This window comes from Nerophis lumbriciformis, linkage group LG10, assembly GCF_033978685.3.
Source record: "Nerophis lumbriciformis linkage group LG10, RoL_Nlum_v2.1, whole genome shotgun sequence".
NCBI lineage: Eukaryota > Metazoa > Chordata > Actinopteri > Syngnathiformes > Syngnathidae > Nerophis > Nerophis lumbriciformis.
In genome coordinates this window covers 50,878,526-50,901,667 of record NC_084557.2, presented here as the reverse complement: position 1 = coordinate 50,901,667, position 23,142 = coordinate 50,878,526, and the positions used below count along the sequence as shown (strand labels likewise).

The following is a 23,142-nucleotide window of genomic DNA, read 5'->3' as shown; positions in this document are numbered from 1 at the left end:
GCACTGTTTATTAATGAGTAATCTGGGTTTATGTCGATTTTTTTGTATGGACCTTGATTTTGATGATAATAAACTGAACTGAACTATATGTAACTAATAGTGTAAAATATTCATAATCAACTTGAATACATATCAGCAGTGTGTCTATGGTTTGTATATGTTTGAATGTTGTTTTGTTTTTAGCGTAGAGTATGCTTTTTAGACAAGTTATGTAGAAAAATTAAGTCACTTCCGGGTGTGTTTTGATTTTTTGATGTATTTTTACATCAACACTTTATATGATGTGATGTTTTATTTTAGTGGATAAAACAGACTGCAACTGTTTAAGTCTGTTAAAAACAATACATTACTTTATAAAGCCATTTTTCTGTTTAAATACTTGTCCTAATAAAAAAATAATGAATTTAAAAGAAAAGCATCATTAAGAGCTTTTCTCAGCATTTTAGGTATGATTAAAAAAGAGATTAATTACAGATCATCATGAATTAATCATTAATTTCTTTAAATCACTTGACAGCACAAATAACATTTTTTCTAAACATTTGTGTTAATAATGTTAATAGATTTGCTCTATTTTGGTATCATTAAGAGTTTTAAATCTAGTTTGACCTTTAGCAGATAGTCTGACAACTCTTCCCCTTACATTCAAAAAAGCGGTTATTCATCCTCTGCTCAAAAGACTTAACCTTGATCCTGACCTCATGGTAAACTACCGACCGGTGTCCCACCTTCCCTTTATCTCGAAAATCCTCGAAAAAATTGTCGCTCAGCAGCTAAATGAACACTTAGTGTCTAACAATCTCTGTGAACCTTTTCAATCCGCTTTCAGGGCAAATCACTCTACGGAGACAGCCCTCGCAAAAATGACTAATGATCTACTGCTAACGATAGATTCTGATGCGTCATCTATGTTGCTGCTTCTTCATCTTAGCGCTGCTTTCAATACCGTCCATCATAATATTTTATTAGAGCGTATCAAAACACGTATTGGTATGTCAGACTTCGCAACGGTAATACGATAGAGCTAGTGCTGGTCAGGAGTGTCACCACCTCCAAAGTTATGGTACTCCCGTATACTAAAGTAATGTCCGATCATTACCTTATAAAATTCGAAGTTCTGACTCATTGTCAACAAACTAATAATAATAATAACTGCTATAGCAGCCGCAACATTAATGCTGCCACAACGATGACTTTTGCTGACCTACTGCCTTCGGTAATGGCACCATTCCCAAATTATGTCGGCTCTATTGATAACCTCACTAACAACTTTGACAATGCCCTGCGCAAAACCATTGATAGTATAGCACCGCTAAAACAAAAAAAGGCCCCTAAAAGGCGCACCCCATGGTTTACCGAAGAAACCAGAGCTCATAAATTATCATGTAGAAAGTTGGAACGCAAATGGCGCGCGACCAAGCTTGAGGTTTTCCATCAAGCATGGAGTGATAGTTTAATATCGTATAAACGCATGCTTACCTTAGCTAAAGTTAAATATTACTCAAATCTCATCCGCCTCAACAAAAACGACCCTACATTTTTGTTTAGTACAGTAGCATCGCTAACCCAACAAGGGACTCCTCCCAATAGCTCCACCAACTCGGCAGATGACTTTATGAATTTCTTTAATAAGAAAATTGAACTCATTAGAAAGGAGATTAAAGACAACGCATCCCAGCTACAACTGGGTTCTATTAACACAGATACAACTGTATCTACGATGGATACTGCAATACAAAATAGTCTCTCTCTTTTTGATGAAATAACATTAGAGGAACTATTACGGCGTGTAAGTGGGATAAAACAAACAACATGTTTACTTGACCCACTTCCTGGGAAACTTATTAAGGAGCTTTTTGTATTATTAGGTCCATCAGTGCTAAATATTATAAACTTATCACTTTCCTCTGGCACTGTTCCCCTAGCATTCAAGAAAGCGGTTATTCATCCTCTGCTCAAAAGACCTAACCTCCATCCTGACCTCATGGTAAACTACCGACCGGTGTCTCACCTTCCCTTTATTTCGAAAATCCTCCAAAAAAATTGTCGCACAGCAGCTAAATGAACACTTAGTGTCTAACAATCTTTGTGAACCTTTTCAATCCGGTTTCAGGGCAAATCACTCTACGGAGACAGCCCTCGCAAAAATGACTAATGATCTACTGCTAACGATGGATTCTGATGCGTCATCTATGTTGCTGCTTCTTCATCTTAGCGCTGCTTTCGATACCGTCGATCATAATATTTTATTAGAGCGTATCAAAACACGTATTGGTATGTCAGACTTAGCTTTGTCGTGGTTTAACTCTTATCTTACTGACAGGATGCAGTGCGTCTCCCATAATAATGTGACCTCGGACTATGTTAAGGTAGCGTGCGGAGTTCCTCAGGGTTCGGTTCTTGGCCCTGCACTCTTAAGTCTTTACATGCTGCCGCTAGGTGACATCATACGCAAATACGGTGTTAGCTTTCATTGTTATGCTGATGACAGCCAACTCTACATGCCCCTAAAGCTGACCAACACGCCGGATTGTAGTCAGCTGGAGGTGTGTCTTAATGAAATTAAACAATGGATGTCCGCTAACTTCTTGCAACTCAACGCCAAGAAAACGGAAATGCTAATTATCGGTCCTGCTAAACACCGACATTTATTTAATAATTGACAACCAAACAATTACACAAAGCGACTCGGTAAAGAATCTGGGTATTATCTTCCACCCAACTCTCTCCTTTGAGTCACACATTAAGAGTGTTACTAAAACGGCCTTCTTTCATCTCCGTAATATCACTAAAATTCGTTCCATTTTGTCCACTAGCGACGCTGAGATCATTATTCATGCGTTCGTTACGTCTCGTCTTGATTATGTGAACGCATTATTTTCAGGTTTCCCTTCCGCCCGTGTGCAGCTGGGATAGGCTCCAGACCCCCTGCTACCCCGTAAGGCACAAGCGGTAGAAAATGGATGGATGGATGTCTAGCATTAAAAGATTACAGTTGGTACAAAATGCGGCTGCTAGACTTTTGACAAGAACAAGAAAGTTTGATCATATTACGCCTATACTGTATATACCTTTATATACATATATATATATACCTATACTGGCTCACCTGCACTGGCTTCCTGTGCACTTAAGATGTGACTTTAAGGTTTTACTACTTACGTATAAAATACTACACGGTCTAGCTCCATCCTATCTTGCTGATTGTATTGTACCATATGTCCTGGCAAGAAATCTGCGTTCTAAGAACTCCGGCTTATTAGTGATTCCCAGAGCCCAAAAATAGTCTGCAGGCCATAGAGCGTTTTCTATTTGGGCTCCAGTACTATGGAATGTTAAGTTAAAGTTAAAGTAGCAATGATTGTCACACACACACTAGGTGTGGTGAAATGTGTCCTCTGCATTTGACCCATCCCCTGGTTCACCCCCTGGGAGGTGAGGGGAGCAGTGGGCAGCAGCGGTGGCCACGCCCAAGAATCATTTTTGGTGATTTAACCCCCAATTCCAACCATTGATGCTGAGTGCCAAGCAGGGAGGTAATGGCTACCATTTTTATGGTCTTTGGTATGACTCGGCCGGGGTTTAAACTCACAAACTACCCATCTCAGGGCAGTTAGAGATGCTACCTCAGTAGAAGCATTTGAGTCCCATCTTAAAATGCATTTGGATACTCTAGGCCCCCCTTTTAGACCAGTTGATCTGCTGTCTCTCTGTTATGCTCGGCCCCCCTCTCCTGCGTGGAGAAGTTATCAGGTAACCACAGTTGAGGCGCTAGCTGTTCAAAGTCAGGACCCGGGGTGGACCACTCCTTCAGTTGGTGACGTCTCTGCGCTGCTGACTTGTCTCCATTCAAGATGATCCCCTGCAGGCCCCACTAAGGACTGGACTCTCACTATTATGTTAGATCCACTATGGACTGGACTCTCACTATTATGTTAGATCCACTATGGACTGGACTCTCACTATTATGTTAGATCCACTATGGACTGGACTCTCACTATTATGTTAGATCCACTATGGACTGGACTCTCACTATTATGTTAGATCCACTATGGACTGGACTCTCACTATTATGTTGGATCCACTATGGACTGGACTCTCACTATTATGTTAGATCCACTATGGACTGGACTCTCACTATTATGTTAGATCCACTATGGACTGGACTCTCACTATTATGTTAGATCCACTATGGACTGGACTCTCACTATTATGTTGGATCCACTATGGACTGGACTCTCACTATTATGTTAGATCCACTATGGACTGGACTCTCACTATTATGTTAGATCCACTATGGACTGGACTCTCACTATTATGTTTGATCCACTATGGACTGGACACTCACACTATTATGTTTGATCCACTATGGACTGGACTCTCACTATTATGTTAGATCCACTATGGACTGGACTCTCACTATTATGTTAGATCCCCTATGGACTGGACTCTCACACTATTATGTTAGATCCACTATGGACTGGACTCTCACTATTATGTTTGATCCACTATGGACTGGACTCTCACACTATTATGTTAGATCCACTATGGACTGCACTCTCACCCTATTATGTTAGATCCACTATGGACTGGACTCTCACACTATTATGTTGGATCCACTATGGACTGGACTCTCACTATTATGTTAGATCCACTATGGACTGGACTCTCACTATTATGTTTGATCCACTATGGACTGGACTCTCACTATTATGTTAGATCCACTATGGACTGGACTCTCACTATTATGTTAGATCCCCTATGGACTGGACTCTCACACTATTATGTTAGATCCACTATGGACTGGACTCTCACTATTATGTTTGATCCACTATGGACTGGACTCTCACACTATTATGTTAGATCCACTATGGACTGGACTCTCACACTATTATGTTAGATCCACTATGGACTGGACTCTCACACTATTATGTTAGATCCACTATGGACTGGACTCTCACTATTATGTTAGATCCACTATGGACTGGACTCTCACACTATTATGTTAGATCCACTATGGACTGGACTCTCACTATTATGTTAGATCCACTATGCACTGGACTCTCACTATTATGTTAGATCCACTATGGACTGGACTCTCACTATTATGCTAGATCCACTATGGACTGGACTCTCACACTATTATGTTAGATCCACTTTGGACTGGACTCTCACTATTATGTTAGATCCACTATGGACTGGACTCTCACACTATTATGTTAGAGCCACTATGGACTGGACTCTCACACTATTATGTTAGATCTACTATGGACTGGACTCTCACTATTATGTTGGATCCACTATGGACTGGACACTCACTATTATGTTAGATCCACTATGGACTGGACTCTCACACTATTATGTTAGATCCACTATGGACTGGACTCTCACTATTATGTTAGATCCACTATGAACTGGACTCTCACACTATTATGTTAGATCCACTATGGACTGGACTCTCACTATTATGTTAGATCCACTATGGACTGGACTGTCACTATTATGTTAGATCCACTATGGACTGGACTCTCACACTATTATGTTAGATCCACTATGGACTGGACTCTCACTATTATGTTAGATCCACTATGGACTGGACTCTCACTATTATGTTAGATCCACTATGGACTGGACTCTCACTATTATGTTGGATCCACTATGGACTGGACTCTCACTATTATGTTAGATCCACTATGGACTGGACTCTCACACTGTTATGTTAGATCCACTATGGACTGGACTCTCACTATTATGTTAGATCCACTATGGACTGGACTCTCACTATTATGTTAGATCCACTATGGACTGGACTCTCACTATTATGTTAGATCCACTATGGACTGGACTCTCACTATTATGTTAGATCCACTATGGACTGGACTCTCACTATTATGTTAGATCCACTATGAACTGGACTCTCACACTATTATGTTAGATCCACTATGGACTGGACTCTCACTATTATGTTAGATCCACTATGGACTGGACTGTCACTATTATGTTAGATCCACTATGGACTGGACTCTCACACTATTATGTTAGATCCACTATGGACTGGACTCTCACTATTATGTTAGATCCACTATGGACTGGACTCTCACTATTATGTTAGATCCACTATGGACTGGACTCTCACTATTATGTTAGATCCACTATGGACTGGACTCTCACTATTATGTTAGATCCACTATGGACTGGACTCTCACTATTATGTTAGATCCACTATGAACTGGACTCTCACACTATTATGTTAGATCCACTATGGACTGGACTATCACTATTATGTTAGATCCACTTTGGACTGGACTGTCACTATTATGTTAGATCCACTATGGACTGGACTCTCACACTATTATGTTAGATCCACTATGGACTGGACTCTCACTATTATGTTAGATCCACTATGGACTGGACTCTCACTATTATGTTTGATCCACTATGGACTGGACACTCACACTATTATGTTTGATCCACTATGGACTGGACTCTCACTATTATGTTAGATCCACTATGGACTGGACTCTCACTATTATGTTAGATCCACTATGGACTGGACTCTCACTATTATGTTAGATCCACTATGGACTGGACTCTCACTATTATGTTAGATCCACTATGGACTGGACTCTCACACTATTATGTTAGATCCACTATGGACTGGACTCTCATACTATTATGTTAGATCCACTATGGACTGGACTCTCACACTATTATGTTAGATCCACTATGGACTGGACTCTCACTATTATGTTAGATCCACTATGGACTGGACTCTCACTATTATGTTAGATCCACTATGGACTGGACTCTCACTATTATGTTAGATCCACTATGGACTGGACTCTCACACTATTATGTTAGATCCACTATGGACTGGACTCTCACTATTATGTTATATCCACTATGGACTGGACTCTCACTATTATGTTAGATCCACTATGGACTGGACTCTCACTATTATGTTAGATCCACTATGGACTGGACCCTCACACTATTATGTTAGATCCACTATGGACTGGACTCTCACGATTATGTTGGATCCACTATGGACTGGACCCTCACTATTATGTTAGATCCACTATGGACTGGACTCTCACTATTATGTTAGATCCACTATGGACTGGACTCTCACACTATTATGTTAGATCCACTATGGACTGGACTCTCACTGTTATGTTAGATCCACTATGGACTGGACTCTCACACTATTATGTTAGATCCACTATGGACTGGACTCTCACTATTATGTTATATCCACTATGGACTGGACTCTCACTATTATGTTAGATCCACTATGGACTGGACTCTCACTATTATGTTAGATCCACTATGGACTGGACTCTCACTATTATGTTAGATCCACTATGAACTGGACTCTCACACTATTATGTTAGATCCACTATGGACTGGACTCTCACTATTATGTTAGATCCACTATGGACTGGACTCTCATACTATTATGTTAGATCCACTATGGACTGGACTCTCACACTATTATGTTAGATCCACAATGGACTGGACTCTCACACTATTATGTTAGATCCACTATGGACTGGACTCTCACACTATTATGTTAGATCCACTATGGACTGGACTCTCACTATTATGTTAGATCCACTATGGACTGGACTGTCACTATTATGTTAGATCCACTATGGACTGGACTCTCACACTATTATGTTAGATCCACTATGGACTGGACTCTCACTATTATGTTAGATCCACTATGGACTGGACTCTCACTATTATGTTTGATCCACTATGGACTGGACACTCACACTATTATGTTTGATCCACTATGGACTGGACTCTCACTATTATGTTAGATCCACTATGGACTGGACTCTCACTATTATGTTAGATCCCCTATGGACTGGACTCTCACACTATTATGTTAGATCCACTATGGACTGGACTCTCACTATTATGTTTGATCCACTATGGACTGGACTCTCTCGCTATTATGTTAGATCCACTATGGACTGGACTCTCACTATTATGTTAGATCCACTATGGACTGGACTCTCACTATTATGTTAGATCCACTATGGACTGGACTCTCACTATTATGTTAGATCCACTATGAACTGGACTCTCACACTATTATGTTAGATCCACTATGGACTGGACTCTCACTATTATGTTAGATCCACTATGGACTGGACTGTCACTATTATGTTAGATCCACTATGGACTGGACTCTCACACTATTATGTTAGATCCACTATGGACTGGACTCTCACTATTATGTTAGATCCACTATGGACTGGACTCTCACTATTATGTTTGATCCACTATGGACTGGACACTCACACTATTATGTTTGATCCACTATGGACTGGACTCTCACTATTATGTTAGATCCACTATGGACTGGACTCTCACTATTATGTTAGATCCCCTATGGACTGGACTCTCACACTATTATGTTAGATCCACTATGGACTGGACTCTCACTATTATGTTAGATCCACTATGGACTGGACTCTCACACTATTATGTTAGATCCACTATGGACTGGACTCTCACTATTATGTTATATCCACTATGGACTGGACTCTCACTATTATGTTAGATCCACTATGGACTGGACTCTCACTATTATGTTAGATCCACTATGGACTGGACTCTCACACTATTATGTTAGATCCACTATGGACTGGACTCTCACTATTATGTTAGATCCACTATGGACTGGACTCTCACTATTATGTTAGATCCACTATGGACTAGACTCTCACTATTATGTTAGATCCACTATGGACTGGACTCTCACTATTATGTTAGATCCACTATGGACTGGACTCTCACTATTATGTTAGATCCACTATGGACTGGACTCTCACACTATTATGTTAGATCCACTATGGACTGGACTCTCACGATTATGTTAGATCCACTATGGACTGGACTCTCACTATTATGTTAGATCCACTATGGACTGGACTCTCACACTATTATGTTAGATCCACTATGGACTGGACTCTCACTATTATGTTAGATCCACTATGGACTGGACTCTCACTATTATGTTAGATCCACGATGGACTGGACTCTCACTATTATGTTAGATCCACTATGGACTGGACTTTCACTATTATGTTTGATCCACTATGGACTGGACTCTCACACTATTATGTTAGATCCACTATGGACTGGACTCTCACACTATTATGTTAGATCCACTATGGACTGGACTCTCACTATTATGTTAGATCCACTATGGACTGGACTCTCACTATTATGTTAGATCCACTATGGACTGGACTCTCACACTATTATGTTAGATCCACTATGGACTGGACTCTCACTATTATGTTAGATCCACTATGGACTGGACTCTCACACTATTATGTTAGATCCACTATGGACTGGACTCTCACACTATTATGTTAGATCCACTATGGACTGGACTCTAACTATTATGTTAGATCCACTATGGACTGGACTCTAACTATTATGTTAGATCCACTATGGACTGGACTCTCACACTATTATGTTAGATCCACTATGGACTGGACTCTCACACTATTATGTTAGATCCACTATGGACTGGACTCTCATACTATTATGTTAGATCCACTATGGACTGGACTCTCACACTATTTTGTTAGATCCACTATGGACTGGACTCTCACTATTATGTTAGATCCACTATGGACTGGACTCACACTATTATGTTAGATCCACTATGGACTGGACTCTCACACTATTATGTTAGATCCACTATGGACTGGACTCTCACACTATTATGTTAGATCCACTATGGACTGGACTCTCACTATTATGTTAGATCCACTATGGACTGGACTCTCACACTATTATGTTAGATCCACTATGGACTGGACTCCCACTATTATGTTTGATCCACTATGGACTGGACTCTCACACTATTATGTTAGATCCACTATGGACTGGACTCTCACACTATTATGTTAGATCCACTATGGACTGGACTCTCATACTATTATGTTAGATCCACTATGGACTGGACTCTCACACTATTATGTTAGATCCACTATGGACTGGACTCTCACACTATTATGTTAGATCCACTATGGACTGGACTCTCACACTATTATGTTAGATCCACTATGGACTGGACTCTCATACTATTATGTTAGATCCACTATGGACTGGACTCTCACACTATTATGTTAGATCCCCTATGGACTGGACTCTCACACTATTATGTTGGATCCACTATGGACTGGACTCTCACTATTATGTTTGATCCACTATGGACTGGACACTCACACTATTATGTTTGATCCACTATGGACTGGACTCTCACTATTATGTTAGATCCACTATGGACTGGACTCTCACTATTATGTTAGATCCCCTATGGACTGGACTCTCACTATTATGTTATATCCACTATGGACTGGACTCTCACTATTATGTTAGATCCACTATGGACTGGACTCTCACTATTATGTTAGATCCACTATGGACTGGACTCTCACTATTATGTTAGATCCACTATGGACTGGACTCTCACGATTATGTTAGATCCACTATGGACTGGACTCTCACTATTATGTTAGATCCACTATGGACTGGACTCTCACATTATTAACCATATCCTCTCGGCATCCATTGCACCGGTACCCACATCTGCGGCCCCCCTCCAAGGTTTCTCATTACGCCCATTGGGTTGAGTATTTTTCTTGCCCTGATGTGGGATCTGAGCCGAGGATGCCATTGTGGCTTGTGCAGCCCTTTGAGACATTTGTGATTAAGGGCTGTATAAATAAACTTTTGATTGATTGCTTTGATTGAAGTAGGGCACAATGTAAGTTTCTTCTGGTAAAGATGGAAAGTGTGTGGTGTTAGAATACCTCTATAAAAAGGCCTATGCTGCCTGTCCTAAGTGACAACATGTTCCCACAGCTTCAGTAGCGTTTGTATCAGTGTGGAGTGGTGCGTTAATGCAACATGTAAAGAGACTCACAGACACTGCGCTGATGCATATGTGGTAGAGCCTGTCATCTGCAGTCGGGTCACATGGAAGAATGACTCTAAAAAAAAAAAAACATGTGAGGAGAACAATCAAGTGTGTGTGGTAGCACACGGCCTTAAGTAAATGAGCAGGCCTGCACCTCACTAAACCTTTCGAGATCTTTCTGTGGCAGGCAACTTTGGAGCTAAAATCCCATAGCGGAGATTTGCATTTAACCGGATTGTTACCAGCGTGACGCAGAAAACAACTAATGCCTATGTTCACATTCCCCTGCGCTACAAGAGCAAGAATGCCTGGTCATGAGGAAGTCATTACTACTTTGATAGTCCAAGACGTTTGTAGTAGAAACATCCAGGATGGACAACAGCCTCTCACCTGTGCAAACATTGAATCATTTTGGGACTTTGGCCCTCGCTCAAAAGACCAGACACTGGCATCACATCAAACCACATGTGGATTTAAAGCAACGTCAAAATTCACAACCACAGTCGGAGTCTGTAGAGAGGATACGGACTGTTTACACATACGGCAAAACCACTTGCAAGCTACATCAAAGCTGGCAAGACCACAACTCAACACCACTTACAATTTAAGAGGACAGTTTCATTGCAACTATTCACGGCAAAACCCATACTATCCTGCAGTTTATTTAGCAATACTGTTCTTATAATAATATTTACTTTTGGGTAAGTCTAAGGATGGAAACTGTTTGTTTGCATGGTGAATTAAAAACAGATGAAAGGACTAAACATTAGGTCAGTTGCATTGTAATGTGTTCTTCATTTTGTTTCTGGTCAACAATACAAACTCTTAAAATATGAAGATCATGCAGCTTCTGAACTAAGTGGAAGCCTCACTCTGACACGAAGTACGTCAAGCGAGAACTAACATATCGGTGAGTGAAGTTGATTGTTGCTAGCAAGTCTCCAATAACAGTAAAAACAATAACAATGCAAATGTAAATATTTTTACTCACTCCTTTATAATCCTGTTGGGCACAGGGTCAAAATCGGAGTACTCGTAGTCCACTCCATCCTTATCCATTGTGCCACCTCTTCTTCAAACAGTTCCAAAGTTTGCACCGGGGAGACTTTGTGCCACAGTTGCGACAGCGAGGGGAAAACCTTTGCCAAGTCCCAAGTTTTGCCTCCTCGCTGCTGAGCGTAGGTCAGCTCGGACTCAGGTGTTGTGGTCCTGTGAGTTCATGTGACAGCTCCTGGCTGCGCCTCCACCCTGCAAAGGCCCTTTTTCAACAGAGGGTTACCATCACACTGGGAGCCTGGGGAGAGAGTGAGGGTGTGGAGGGGTTAAGGTGGTGATGTGGTGGGGGTAACAGCGTGTGTGTGAAAGGAGGGAAACAGTAGAGATGTGGGCAGCCAATCTGGAAGGCCACCTGCTGCTTACTGGGATTACATCTACTTGTGAGGTTGTGTTGGACATGTTGCTGTAGTCAGGTGTGCTCCGTTATAAAACTATAGCTGGGACCATGTGGGTTGGCTTAAGGCAGTGGTTCTCAAACTTTTTTTGTCATCCCCCACTTTGGACAAGGGGGAGTTTTCAAGCCCCACCTGCCCCCATCGCCCCAACAGAGCGCTAATGCCAAGCTTTAACATTTTCAAATTTATTGAACATCAAGTTGTATACATTCAAACTCAATAACATAAAATAACATTAAGTTCAATAATAAATAAAATAACTGTGCAGCTGTGGTATAACTTGCATCAAGTTCAATAATAAATAAAATAACTTCCATCAAGTTCAATAATAAATAAAACAAAAGTGTTATAACTTGCATCAAGTTCAATAATAAATCAAATAAAAGTGTTATAACTTGCATCAAGTTCAATAATAAATCAAAAAAAGTGTTATAACTTGCATCAAGTTCAATAATAAATCAAAAAGTGTTATAACTTGCATCACGTTCAATAATAAATCAAAAAAAGTGTTATAACTTGCATCAAGTTCAATAATAAATCAAATAACTTGCATCAAGTTCAATAATAAATCAAAAAAAGTGTTATAACTTGCATCAAGTTCAATAATAAATAAAACAAAAGTGTTATAACTTGCATCAAGTTCAATAATAAATCAAAAAAAGTGTTATAACTTGCATCAAGTTCAATAATAAATAAAACAAAAGTGTTATAACTTGCATCAAGTTCAATAATAAATCAAAAAAAGTGTTATAACTTGCATCAAGTTCAATAATAAATCAAAAAAGTGTTATAACTTGCATCAAGTTCAATAATAAATCAAATAACTTGCATCAAGTTCAATAATAAATACAATAAAAGTGCCACTTTGCAATCTTTGCAAAAAAAAAAAGGAGGAGCTATGCATTTGGCAAGACAGGGCAAGTGACAGCACTTTCCCCCAGGAGAGCCACCTTGCTTCACTGTGAAACAGCACGGCTGTATGATCAGCTCCCATTTCCTCACACAGTGCAGAGAACAGTCGCGCTTTCAGTGGTCGTGTTTTGATCAAATTTACCGCGCTCACAACATCTGTTATAACCTCATTGAGTTCGGGGCTGAGCTGCCTTGACGCGAGTGCTTCCCGGTGAATGACACAGTGTGTGCCCGTCACATTTTTGTTTCTCTGCAGGCGCTGGCTCTGGCTCGACGACCTTTGAGGTGCGAGTCACAAATGTATATATTTGTGTAATTGTGGTCCACACATTAGCCTGCTACCCATCCGCGCGAAAGTTTGTTCCGCTTAGCCCCGCCCCCATTAGTTACTGTTGCTATGTCTGTCAAACTTTCGCTCGTACCGAGAAATATAAAGCCTACAGTAAAAATAAGTACCGGTAATTTCCATTTATTTATATAGCGGATTTCACAGACAGAATCACAAAGTGATTTACAGTGTGTATAGAAAATGAAAGCATAGTAAAAAAAATAATCTAAGAATATAATAATTTAAAAAAAAATTTAAAGTGAAATTTCCTCCCGTTCCTCGCGCCCCACCTGTCATGTCTCTATTCCCCACCAGTGGGGCGCGCCCCACACTTTGAGAAACGCTGGCTTAAGGGGATAAAGACCGCTTATGTGGACTTCCATGATGATACCTGAAAAAGGTGTTTTCTTTAATCATGAGAACCAATAAAAGGATGATGGTTTACAGGTTCCCCTTTCTGAGGCCTTGTCTACATTAAGCCGGATAACTCCTTAAACAAATAATTATTTAGCCTAAGCCCCGTGTCAGCCACACTAACCCATCGTTTAAGGTTCCCCTCCTTGGATCATTTTTTACACGGGTAAGAGCGCCGTGTATTTCTTGAATCTCCGGCTCTTAGCTTTGTATGGACTCATTGATCGTTTACAAACTGAGTTCGGAGAGGAAGTGACACCAGAAAGACCGTGCTCCAGACAGGACGTGACGTCAGAAAGAACGCGCCACAGCCAGCTTCTTAACAAGCGGTATCGTAACTCGGAGGTAAAAACTGAAAAGATGGAGGCGAGTCATCCAGACATGCCGTGTTTCTCCTACTTCTACATGTACAGACTCTTGTGGAAATCACACATGAATACCTTAAGACAGGGGTGCTCATTACGTCGATCGCGAGCTACCGGTCGATCTCGGAGGGTGTGTCAGTCGATCACCAGCCAGGCATTAAAAAAATAGTCCTAAAAATGAGCGATCATAAATCTTCACTATGACGTCACTTTCGTCACTTGATTGACATTCACGGCACCCGAGGGTCTTCTGAGATGACGCTGGCTGCTGCCAGCTCATTAAAATTACCGACAGGAAGGCGAGAAACACTTTATTTCAACAGACTCTGGCGCCGTACCTGTTGTCAAAACTCCAAAGACCGACTGCACAGTTCCACAGTTGTGCTATCAAAACAAGAGTCTCAGAAAGCTGGCGTGCACAAGCTAGCAAGCTACGGAGTTTGCCGACAATGTATTTCTTGTAAAGTGTATACAGAGGAGTACGGAAGCTGGACAAATAAGATGCCAAAAACCAACCACTTTCATGTGGTATTGGACAGAAAGGAGGACTTTTTTCTCCTCCATTCGAAAATGCGGACGTTTTTAGCACCACTGTCTGATTCCAATCAATGCAAGTCATCAGAATCAGGTAATACACCAACTTATATTCTTGTCTTCATGAAAGAAAGGAATCTATATGTGTTAAACATGCCTGTATTATCTTTAAACACCTTTAACTTGTTAACAATATTAACTATATGTGTTAAACATGCTTGTATTATCTTTAAACACCTTTAACTTATTAATAATATTAACTATATGTATTAAACATGCTTGTATTATCTTTAAACACCTTTAACTTATTAATAATATTAACTATATGTATTAAACATGCTTGTATTATCATTAAACACCTTTAACATATTAATAATATTAACTACATGTATTAAACATGCTTGCATTATCTTTAAACACCTTTAACTTGTTAACAATATTAACTATATGTATTAAACATACTTGTATTATCATTAAACACCTTTAATTTATTAACAATATTAACTATATGTGTTAAACATGATTGCATTATCATTAAACACCTTTAACTTATTAACAAAAACATATATTTCATAAATAAGTAAATATAAATTATATATATGAATGAGGTAGATCCCCACGACTTGATCAATTGAAAAGTAGCTCGCCTGCAGAAAAAGTGTGAGCACCCCTGCCTTAAGAGAAGGAAACACGCGATTGCAGCTATTTCGGATACAACACATCTCAGACGGCAACATACCAGTTGAGCGACATTTTTGGATAAGGCCTAGAAGAGCGGCAGCCTGGTGGGATATGTTTGTCAACGAGTGTGTTGTGCCACAGGAACGGCAAGAGAACTTTCGAATGTCCAGGTCAGCTGTGATTCTACTTAGTGAAAAACTTTGTCCATTTGTCAAAAAGGAGACAAAGAGAATGCGGGCTCCCGTGGACGAGGGAGTACTACGGAAAACAGCAAATGCATTTGGACTGGCAAAGCAGACTATCAGTTATTGTCTGCGATGTATGTCGAGCAATTACTCAACGTCTAGTTTTGTACTCCACAACTATTGTGAAGCCATGAAGTGGTTGCGGGCCTCAAGTACGAACCACCAATTTCAGCCTACAAGCTGACCAGATATCTAGATCCCTAGATTGATTGGTGTAAAATGTTCTCTATCACATTGTTTACTTTCACACGTCCATTAAAGCTAAGATTCATGTATGATGGCTCAGGTGTGATTCACTCCAATAGTCTAACAGCTGCTGATGGTGAGGCAAGCAAGGTTTACTGTTAAAATAAATGTGGCAATAGGCTACATTGAAACACAGGGTAAGGATACACTCCCAGGTCAGAGGTGACTATGACGCTAGCATTTTTTTTCGCTCATGCGTACTAGGTCGCATTGCGCCGGTGGACGGAGGGGGGAGAAGGTCTTAAACATTGGCATTGTGTGTGTGTGGACAAGGATAAGGTTAGGTGGGATATAGCCTAGATAACATTAGCCGGCCACCGGAACAGCAAGAGAACTTTCGAAAATCCAGGTCAGCTGTGATTGTACTTAGCGAAAAACTTTGTCCATTTGTCGAAGGGGAGACAAAGAGAATGTGGGCTCCCGTGGACGAGGGAGTACTATGGAAAACAGCAACTGCATTTGGACTGGCAAAGCAGACTATTACTAGTTATTGTCCGCGATGTATGTCGAGCAATTACTCAACGTCTAGTTTTGTACTCCACAACTATTGTGGAGCCATGAAGTGGTTGCGGCCATCAAGTACGAACCGCCAATTTCAGCCTACAAGCACATGTGTCCTGACCAGATATCTAGATCCCTAGATTGGTTGGTGTAAAATGTTCTTTATCACATTGTTTACTTCCACACGTCCATTAAACAGAGGTGGGTAGTAACGCGCTACATTTACTCCGTTACATCTACTTGAGTAACTTTTGGGATAAATTGTACTTCTAAGAGTAGTTTTAATGCAACATACTTTTACATTTACTTAAGTATATTTATAGAGAAGGAACGCTACTTTTACTCCGCTACTTTTATCTACATTCAGCTCGCTACTCGCTACTAATTTTTATCCATCTGTTAATGCACGCTTTGTTTGTTTTGGTCTGTCAGACAGACCTTCAAAGTGCCTGCCTTACTGGTGACGTTTCACTTCGTTCCACCAATCAGATGCAGTCACTGGTGACGTTGGACCAATCAAACAGAGCCAGGCGGTCACATGACCTGACTTAAACAAGTTGAAAAACTTATTGGGGTGTTACCATTTAGTGGTCAATTGTACGGAATATGTACTGTACTGTGCAATCTACTAATAAAAGTTTCAATTAATCAATCAAAAGTGTGAAGGAAAAAAGATCCTTTTTTTATTTCAACCGTACATCCCGTCAAAAGCCTAAAGACTGACCGCACATGAGGACGTTCCTGTATTCACAATAAAAGTGCCGCTGCGTCGCGCCTGCGCTTTCAAAATAAGAGTCTCCGAAAGCCAGCGCAAACAAGCTAGCAAGCTACGGAGTTTGCCGCCAATATATTTCTTGTAAAGTGTATAAAAACGAATATGGAAGCTGGACAAATAAGATGCCAAAAACCCACCACTTTCATGTGGTATTAGACAGAAAGGAGGAACTTTTCTTCTCCTCCATTTGAAAACGTGGACGTTGTCAGCACTACTGTCTGATTACAATCAATGCAAGTCATCAGAATCAGGTAATACACCAACTTATATTCTTGTCTTCATGAAAGAAAGGAATCCGTATGTTAAACATGCATGTATATTCATTAAAACACCTTTAACATGTAAACAAAAACAGCAAAGTAAATAAATATAAATTATATACTGTATATATATATATATATATATACATATATATATATATATATATATGATATGAGTGTGTATGTTACTCATCAGTTACTCAGTACTTGAGTAGTTTTTTCACAACATACTTTTTACTTTTACTCAAGTAAATATTTGGGTGACTACTCCTTACTTTTACTTGTGTAATAAATCTCTAAAGTAACAGTACTCTTACTTGAGTACAATTTCTGGCTACTCTACCCACCTCTGCCATTAAAGATATGATTCATGTATGATGGCTCAGGTGTGATTCACTCCAATAGTCTAACAGCTGCTGATGGTGAGGCAAGCAAGGTTTACTGTTAAAAGAAGTGTGGCAATAGTCTACATTGAGTGGGTTCCGGTTCACCGTGCGTGACTGCTCGCTGACTGCTCGCTGTTTCGAAAAAGCTAAGTATCGTTCTATTTGTGTGCTTTTAATTGTTCTGCAGCTTTCTTTATTACTTTCTTAACATATTTAGTAGTACTATTTAACTTGCAAATCACCCGATCTCAGTCTCACCACCCCTCCCGCAGCTAGCTAGCAGCTAGCTGCTAAGCTAACGAAGCTAGCGCGGAGAAAGGCGGCGCCGGTCGTCCGTCGGAAGGAAGAGGCTCCCCGCACACCGTGACCACGACTTCTCGGAAGACAGCAGGAACTTCACTCGGTGACAGAAAACACCGTGAGTATGGCTTCCTGCGCGTCTTGCACCTTACTCACGGAGAGGCTGGCTCTGCTAGAGGGCCGTGTCCGCCAGTTAGAGCAGAGTAATCTCCTAACTTTAGATGTTGCGGACACATCTGCTAGCGTTAGCTGGAACGAGCTAACTAGCCCAGCCTGTAGTAGTCCTAAGCGGCCTACAAGCTACGGTGTACCAGTTGAGACGCATAATAGATTTAGCTCTTTAGCTAGTCCTACACCCCAGTCTACCGGGCACCACACCTTAGTCATAGGGGACTCCATCACCCGAAACATAAAGCTTAGCAAACCAGCCACAATTAAGTGTATCCCTGGGGCTAGAGCACCTGACATTGAGGCTAATCTTAGGGAGCTAACTCGCAACAGGCCTAGTAAACAGGTACGACAGGGGTCCCACTGGGGTGAGTTTTTCCTTGCCCTTATGTGGGCTTTGTACCGAGGATGTCGTTGTGGCTTGTGCAGCCCTTTGAGACACTTGTGATTTAGGGCTATATAAATAAACATTGATTGATTGATTGATTGAAACACAGGGTAAGGATACACTCCCAGGTCAGAGGTGACTATGACGCTAGCATTTTTTTTCGCTCATGCGTACTAGGTCGCATTGCGCCGGTGGACGGTGGACGGAGGGGGTCTTAAATGGTGGCATTGTGTGTGTGTGTGGAAGGATAAGGTTAGGTGGGATATAGCCTGGATAACCTTAGTGTAGGAGGGGCCTTAGATTTATAAAAACAACAACTACTGTATACACCTTGACAAACATCAAGGACAGAGTTCATTCAACTTCATTCACTTTATCTTCGGCAGATAAAAAGTCCTTCAAGCATGTTTGGGGAAATAGTTTTTTCAACTTGGACTCTTATAACCAGACGGAGTACCTGGAAAGGTGCTCAGGACGTGCGCCCACCAGCTCGCTCCCCCCCCCCCCCCCCCCCACCAGGATCTTCAACCTCTCCCTGGCTCAGGCAGTCATCCCATCCTGCCTGAAGTCATCTACAATAATCCCGGTGCCGAAGAAGTCTCCCATCACCAGCCTGAATGATTACCGACCAGTGGCCCTCACTCCGGTAATCATGAAGTGCTTCGAGCGACTTGTTCTCCAGCACATCAAGGACCATATCCCTCCAGACTTCGACCCCCACCAGTTCGCATACCGGGCGAACAGGTCCACAGAGGACGCCATCGCTGTTGCTCTCCACTCTGCTCTGAACCACCTGGAGCAGCAGCAGAGCTACGTCCGGATGCTCTCTGTGGACTATAGCTCTGCCTTCAATACAATAATCCCGGACAGACTCTGCAATAAACTGGACACTCTTGGCCTCCCCCCTCTCACAAACGCCTGGATAAGGGACTTCCTAACGGACCGACCCCAGAATGTGAGACTTGGCCCGCACCTCTCATCCTCCCGCACGCTGAGCATCGGCTCCCCACAGGGCTGTGTGCTGAGCCCCCTCCTCTACTGCCTCTACACCCATGACTGCAGTCCGGCCCACAGTGACAACCTTACCGTCAAGTTCGCCGACGATACCACAGTGGTCGGGCTCATCTCCAGGGGTGACGAGGCTGCCTACAGAGAGGAGGTCCTGAAGCTGACGGCCTGGTCTTCGGAGAACAACCTCGCTCTCAACACCAGCAAGACCAGAGAGATCATCGTCGACTTCAGGAGGAGCAGCACCGACCCTGCCCCCCTCTACATCAACGGCGAGCGTGTAGAGAGGGTCCACACCTTCAGGTACCTTGGAGTCCACATCTCTAATGACTTCTCCTGGACAGTCAACACCACATCAATCATCAAGAAGGCTCAGCAGCGGCTACACTTCCTTAGAGTCCTCGGGAAGTACAACCTGAAGCCTGACCTGCTGCTGACCTTCTACCGCTCGTCCATCGAGAGCCTGCTGACCTACTGTATTACGGTATGGTACGGCAGCTGCACTGCAGCAGACAGGGAGAGGCTGCAAAGAGTGGTCAAGACGGCTCAGAAGATCATCGGCCGCCCTCTCCCCTCTCTGACGGACATCTACACCTCCCGCTGCCTCAACAGAGCCAGTGCCATCATCAAGGACAGCACCCACCCTGGCTCTGACCTGTTCCACCTGCTGCCCTCTGGGAAGCGCTACAGGTGCATTAAAACCAAAACAAACAGGCTAAAGAACAGCTTCTTCCCCAGGGCCATAACCATCCTGAACGGACTGCCCCATTGTCCCTCATAACAGCCTTCTCTTCGGTGCAATAACCCATTCCACCAACCACCCTGTTTTTGTTTTGTTTTTTCATGTATATATTCATTTCACACCATATTCATTGTACTTCTATATTTTTTATATTTTTATATATTTGCACATTGTTTTTCTAGCATGCACACATCGCACTGTATGGAATGGCCTCAATCTCGTTACCCTGCGTAATGACAATAAAGCGGATTCTGATTCTGATTCTGATTCTTATTGTGCATAACAGGTGCACTAAAACTGTAAAATGTAAGAGTGAACAACTTATCACTAATTTAACCAAGCAAAGAGGTCAGAGACAAGATGGACAACCACAGCTCTTGACCATTAAAGCTACAGACACACAAAACGTTGTGTTCCCAGTTGGGCTTACTAAGGCCGTCTACATGGGACAGTTCTTAAGTCAGAATGTGAAGTGAAGTGAATTATATTTATATAGCGCTTTTCTCTAGTGATTCAAAGCGCTTTTACATAGTGAAAGCCAATATCTAAGTTCCATTTAAAGCAGTGTGGGTGGCACTGGGAGCAGGTGGGGAAAGTGTCTTGCCCAAGGACACAACGGCAGTGACTAGGATGGCGGAAGCGGAGATCGAACCTGGAACCCTCAAGTTGCTGGCACGGCCACTCTACCAACCGAGCTATACCGCCCCAGAATGGTAAAGTTTTGTATTGTTCCGGCTGTTCATCCGCCTGGCAACAGAGTTCTGGGTGCTCTGAGAAAATAAGTTTTGAGAACTTGTTGTCATCTGGAGAAGTAAACCACTATTTTATGAGAACAATGAACAAGAGATGACTCAACATGCAACCATTGCTAACAAACTTGCAGATGACTCCAAGTTGACCATATCTTCATATTTTGTTGTCCTGTCATTTAATGTAGGGATTTAATTGTAATTACAGTTTGGATAGTCGAACCTCGGATTCAGGAGGAACAGTGTGGTTTTCGTCCTGGTCGTGGAACTGTGGACCAGCTCTATACTCTCGGCAGGGTCCTTGAGGGTGCATGGGAGTTTGCCCAACCAGTCTACATGTGCTTTGTGGACTTGGAGAAGGCATTCGACCGTGTCCCTCGGGAAGTCCTGTGGGGAGTGCTCAGAGAGTATGGGGTTTCGGACTGTCTGATTGTGGCGGTCCGCTCCCTGTATGATCAGTGTCAGAGCTTGGTTCGCATTGCCGGCAGTAAGTCGGACACGTTTCCGGTGAGGGTTGGACTCCGCCAAGGCTGCCCTTTGTCACCGATTCTGTTCATAACTTTTATGGACAGAATTTCTAGGCGCAGTCAAGGCGTTGAGGGGATCCGGTTTGGTGGCTGCAGGATTAGGTCTCTGCTTTTTGCAGATGATTTGGTCCTGATGGCTTCATCTGGCCAGGATCTTCAGCTCTCACTGGATCGGTTCGCAGCTGAGTGTGAAGCGACTGGGATGAGAATCAGCACCTCCAAGTCCGAGTCCATGGTTCTCGCCCGGAAAAGGGTGGAGTGCCATCTCCGGGTTGGGGAGGAGATCTTGCCCCAAGTGGAGGAGTTCAAGTACCTCGGAGTCTTGTTCACGAGTGAGGGAAGAGTGGATGGTGAGATCGACAGGCGGATCGGTGCGGCGTCTTCAGTAATGCGGACGCTGTATCGATCCGTTGTGGTGAAGAAGGAGCTGAGCCGGAAGGCAAAGCTCTCAATTTACCGGTCGATCTACGTTCCCATCCTCACCTATGGTCATGAGCTTTGGGTTATGACCGAAAGGACAAGATCACGGGTACAAGCGGCCGAAATGAGTTTCCTCCGCCGGGTGGCGGGGCTCTCCCTTAGAGATAGGGTGAGAAGCTCTGTCATCCGGGGGGAGCTCAAAGTAAAGCCGCTGCTCCTCCACATCGAGAGGAGCCAGATGAGGTGGTTCGGGCATCTGGTCAGGATGCCACCCGAGCGCCTTTCTAAGGAGGTGTTTAGGGCACGTCCGACCGGTAGGAGGCCACGAGGAAGACCCAGGACACGTTGGGAAGACTATGTCTCCCGGCTGGCCTGGGAACGCCTCGGGATCCCCCGGGAGGAGCTGGACGAAGTGGCTGGGGAGAGGGAAGTCTGGGCTTCCCTGCTTAGGCTGCTGCCCCCGCGACCCGACCTCGGAAGAAGATGGATGGATGGATGGATGTTTAATGTGCTCAAAAAGTACTTATAAACACTGAAATGTTTTACTAAGTGTAGAATAAAAACATAAAATAAAAAGATGTGCGATACATTTTCTTGGCAGAAGAAACATCAAACATTGTGCTTACTTCTGTTGTTTTTTTGGAGTGTTGAAAAATGTTTATCTTCTTCCATTTTAATTTGTAAAGGTTTTAGTGTGTTTTTTCTTCAATAATAAAGACAACATGTGCGCTTCACTTCCTGTTTATGTGACACCACGTGAGTTCACTTCCTGTCGTAGACACCTGGTTGCA

General features: G+C 42.4%; 1 protein-coding gene across 1 annotated transcript in view; it reads right to left on the bottom strand.

Annotated features, from left to right (window-relative positions):
* The window catches only part of stra6 (signaling receptor and transporter of retinol STRA6), a 112,258-nt gene that overhangs the window by 72,786 nt on the left and 16,330 nt on the right, over positions 1-23,142 (bottom strand). Inside the window, exons 2-3 of the mRNA XM_061969453.2 lie at positions 11,943-12,245; positions 10,958-11,024 (exon numbers count right to left, since the gene is read on the bottom strand). Of these exons, the coding sequence (XP_061825437.2) occupies positions 10,958-11,024; positions 11,943-12,010 (135 nt within the window). The 5' untranslated portion in view covers positions 12,011-12,245. The remainder of the gene's footprint in view (positions 1-10,957; positions 11,025-11,942; positions 12,246-23,142) is intronic.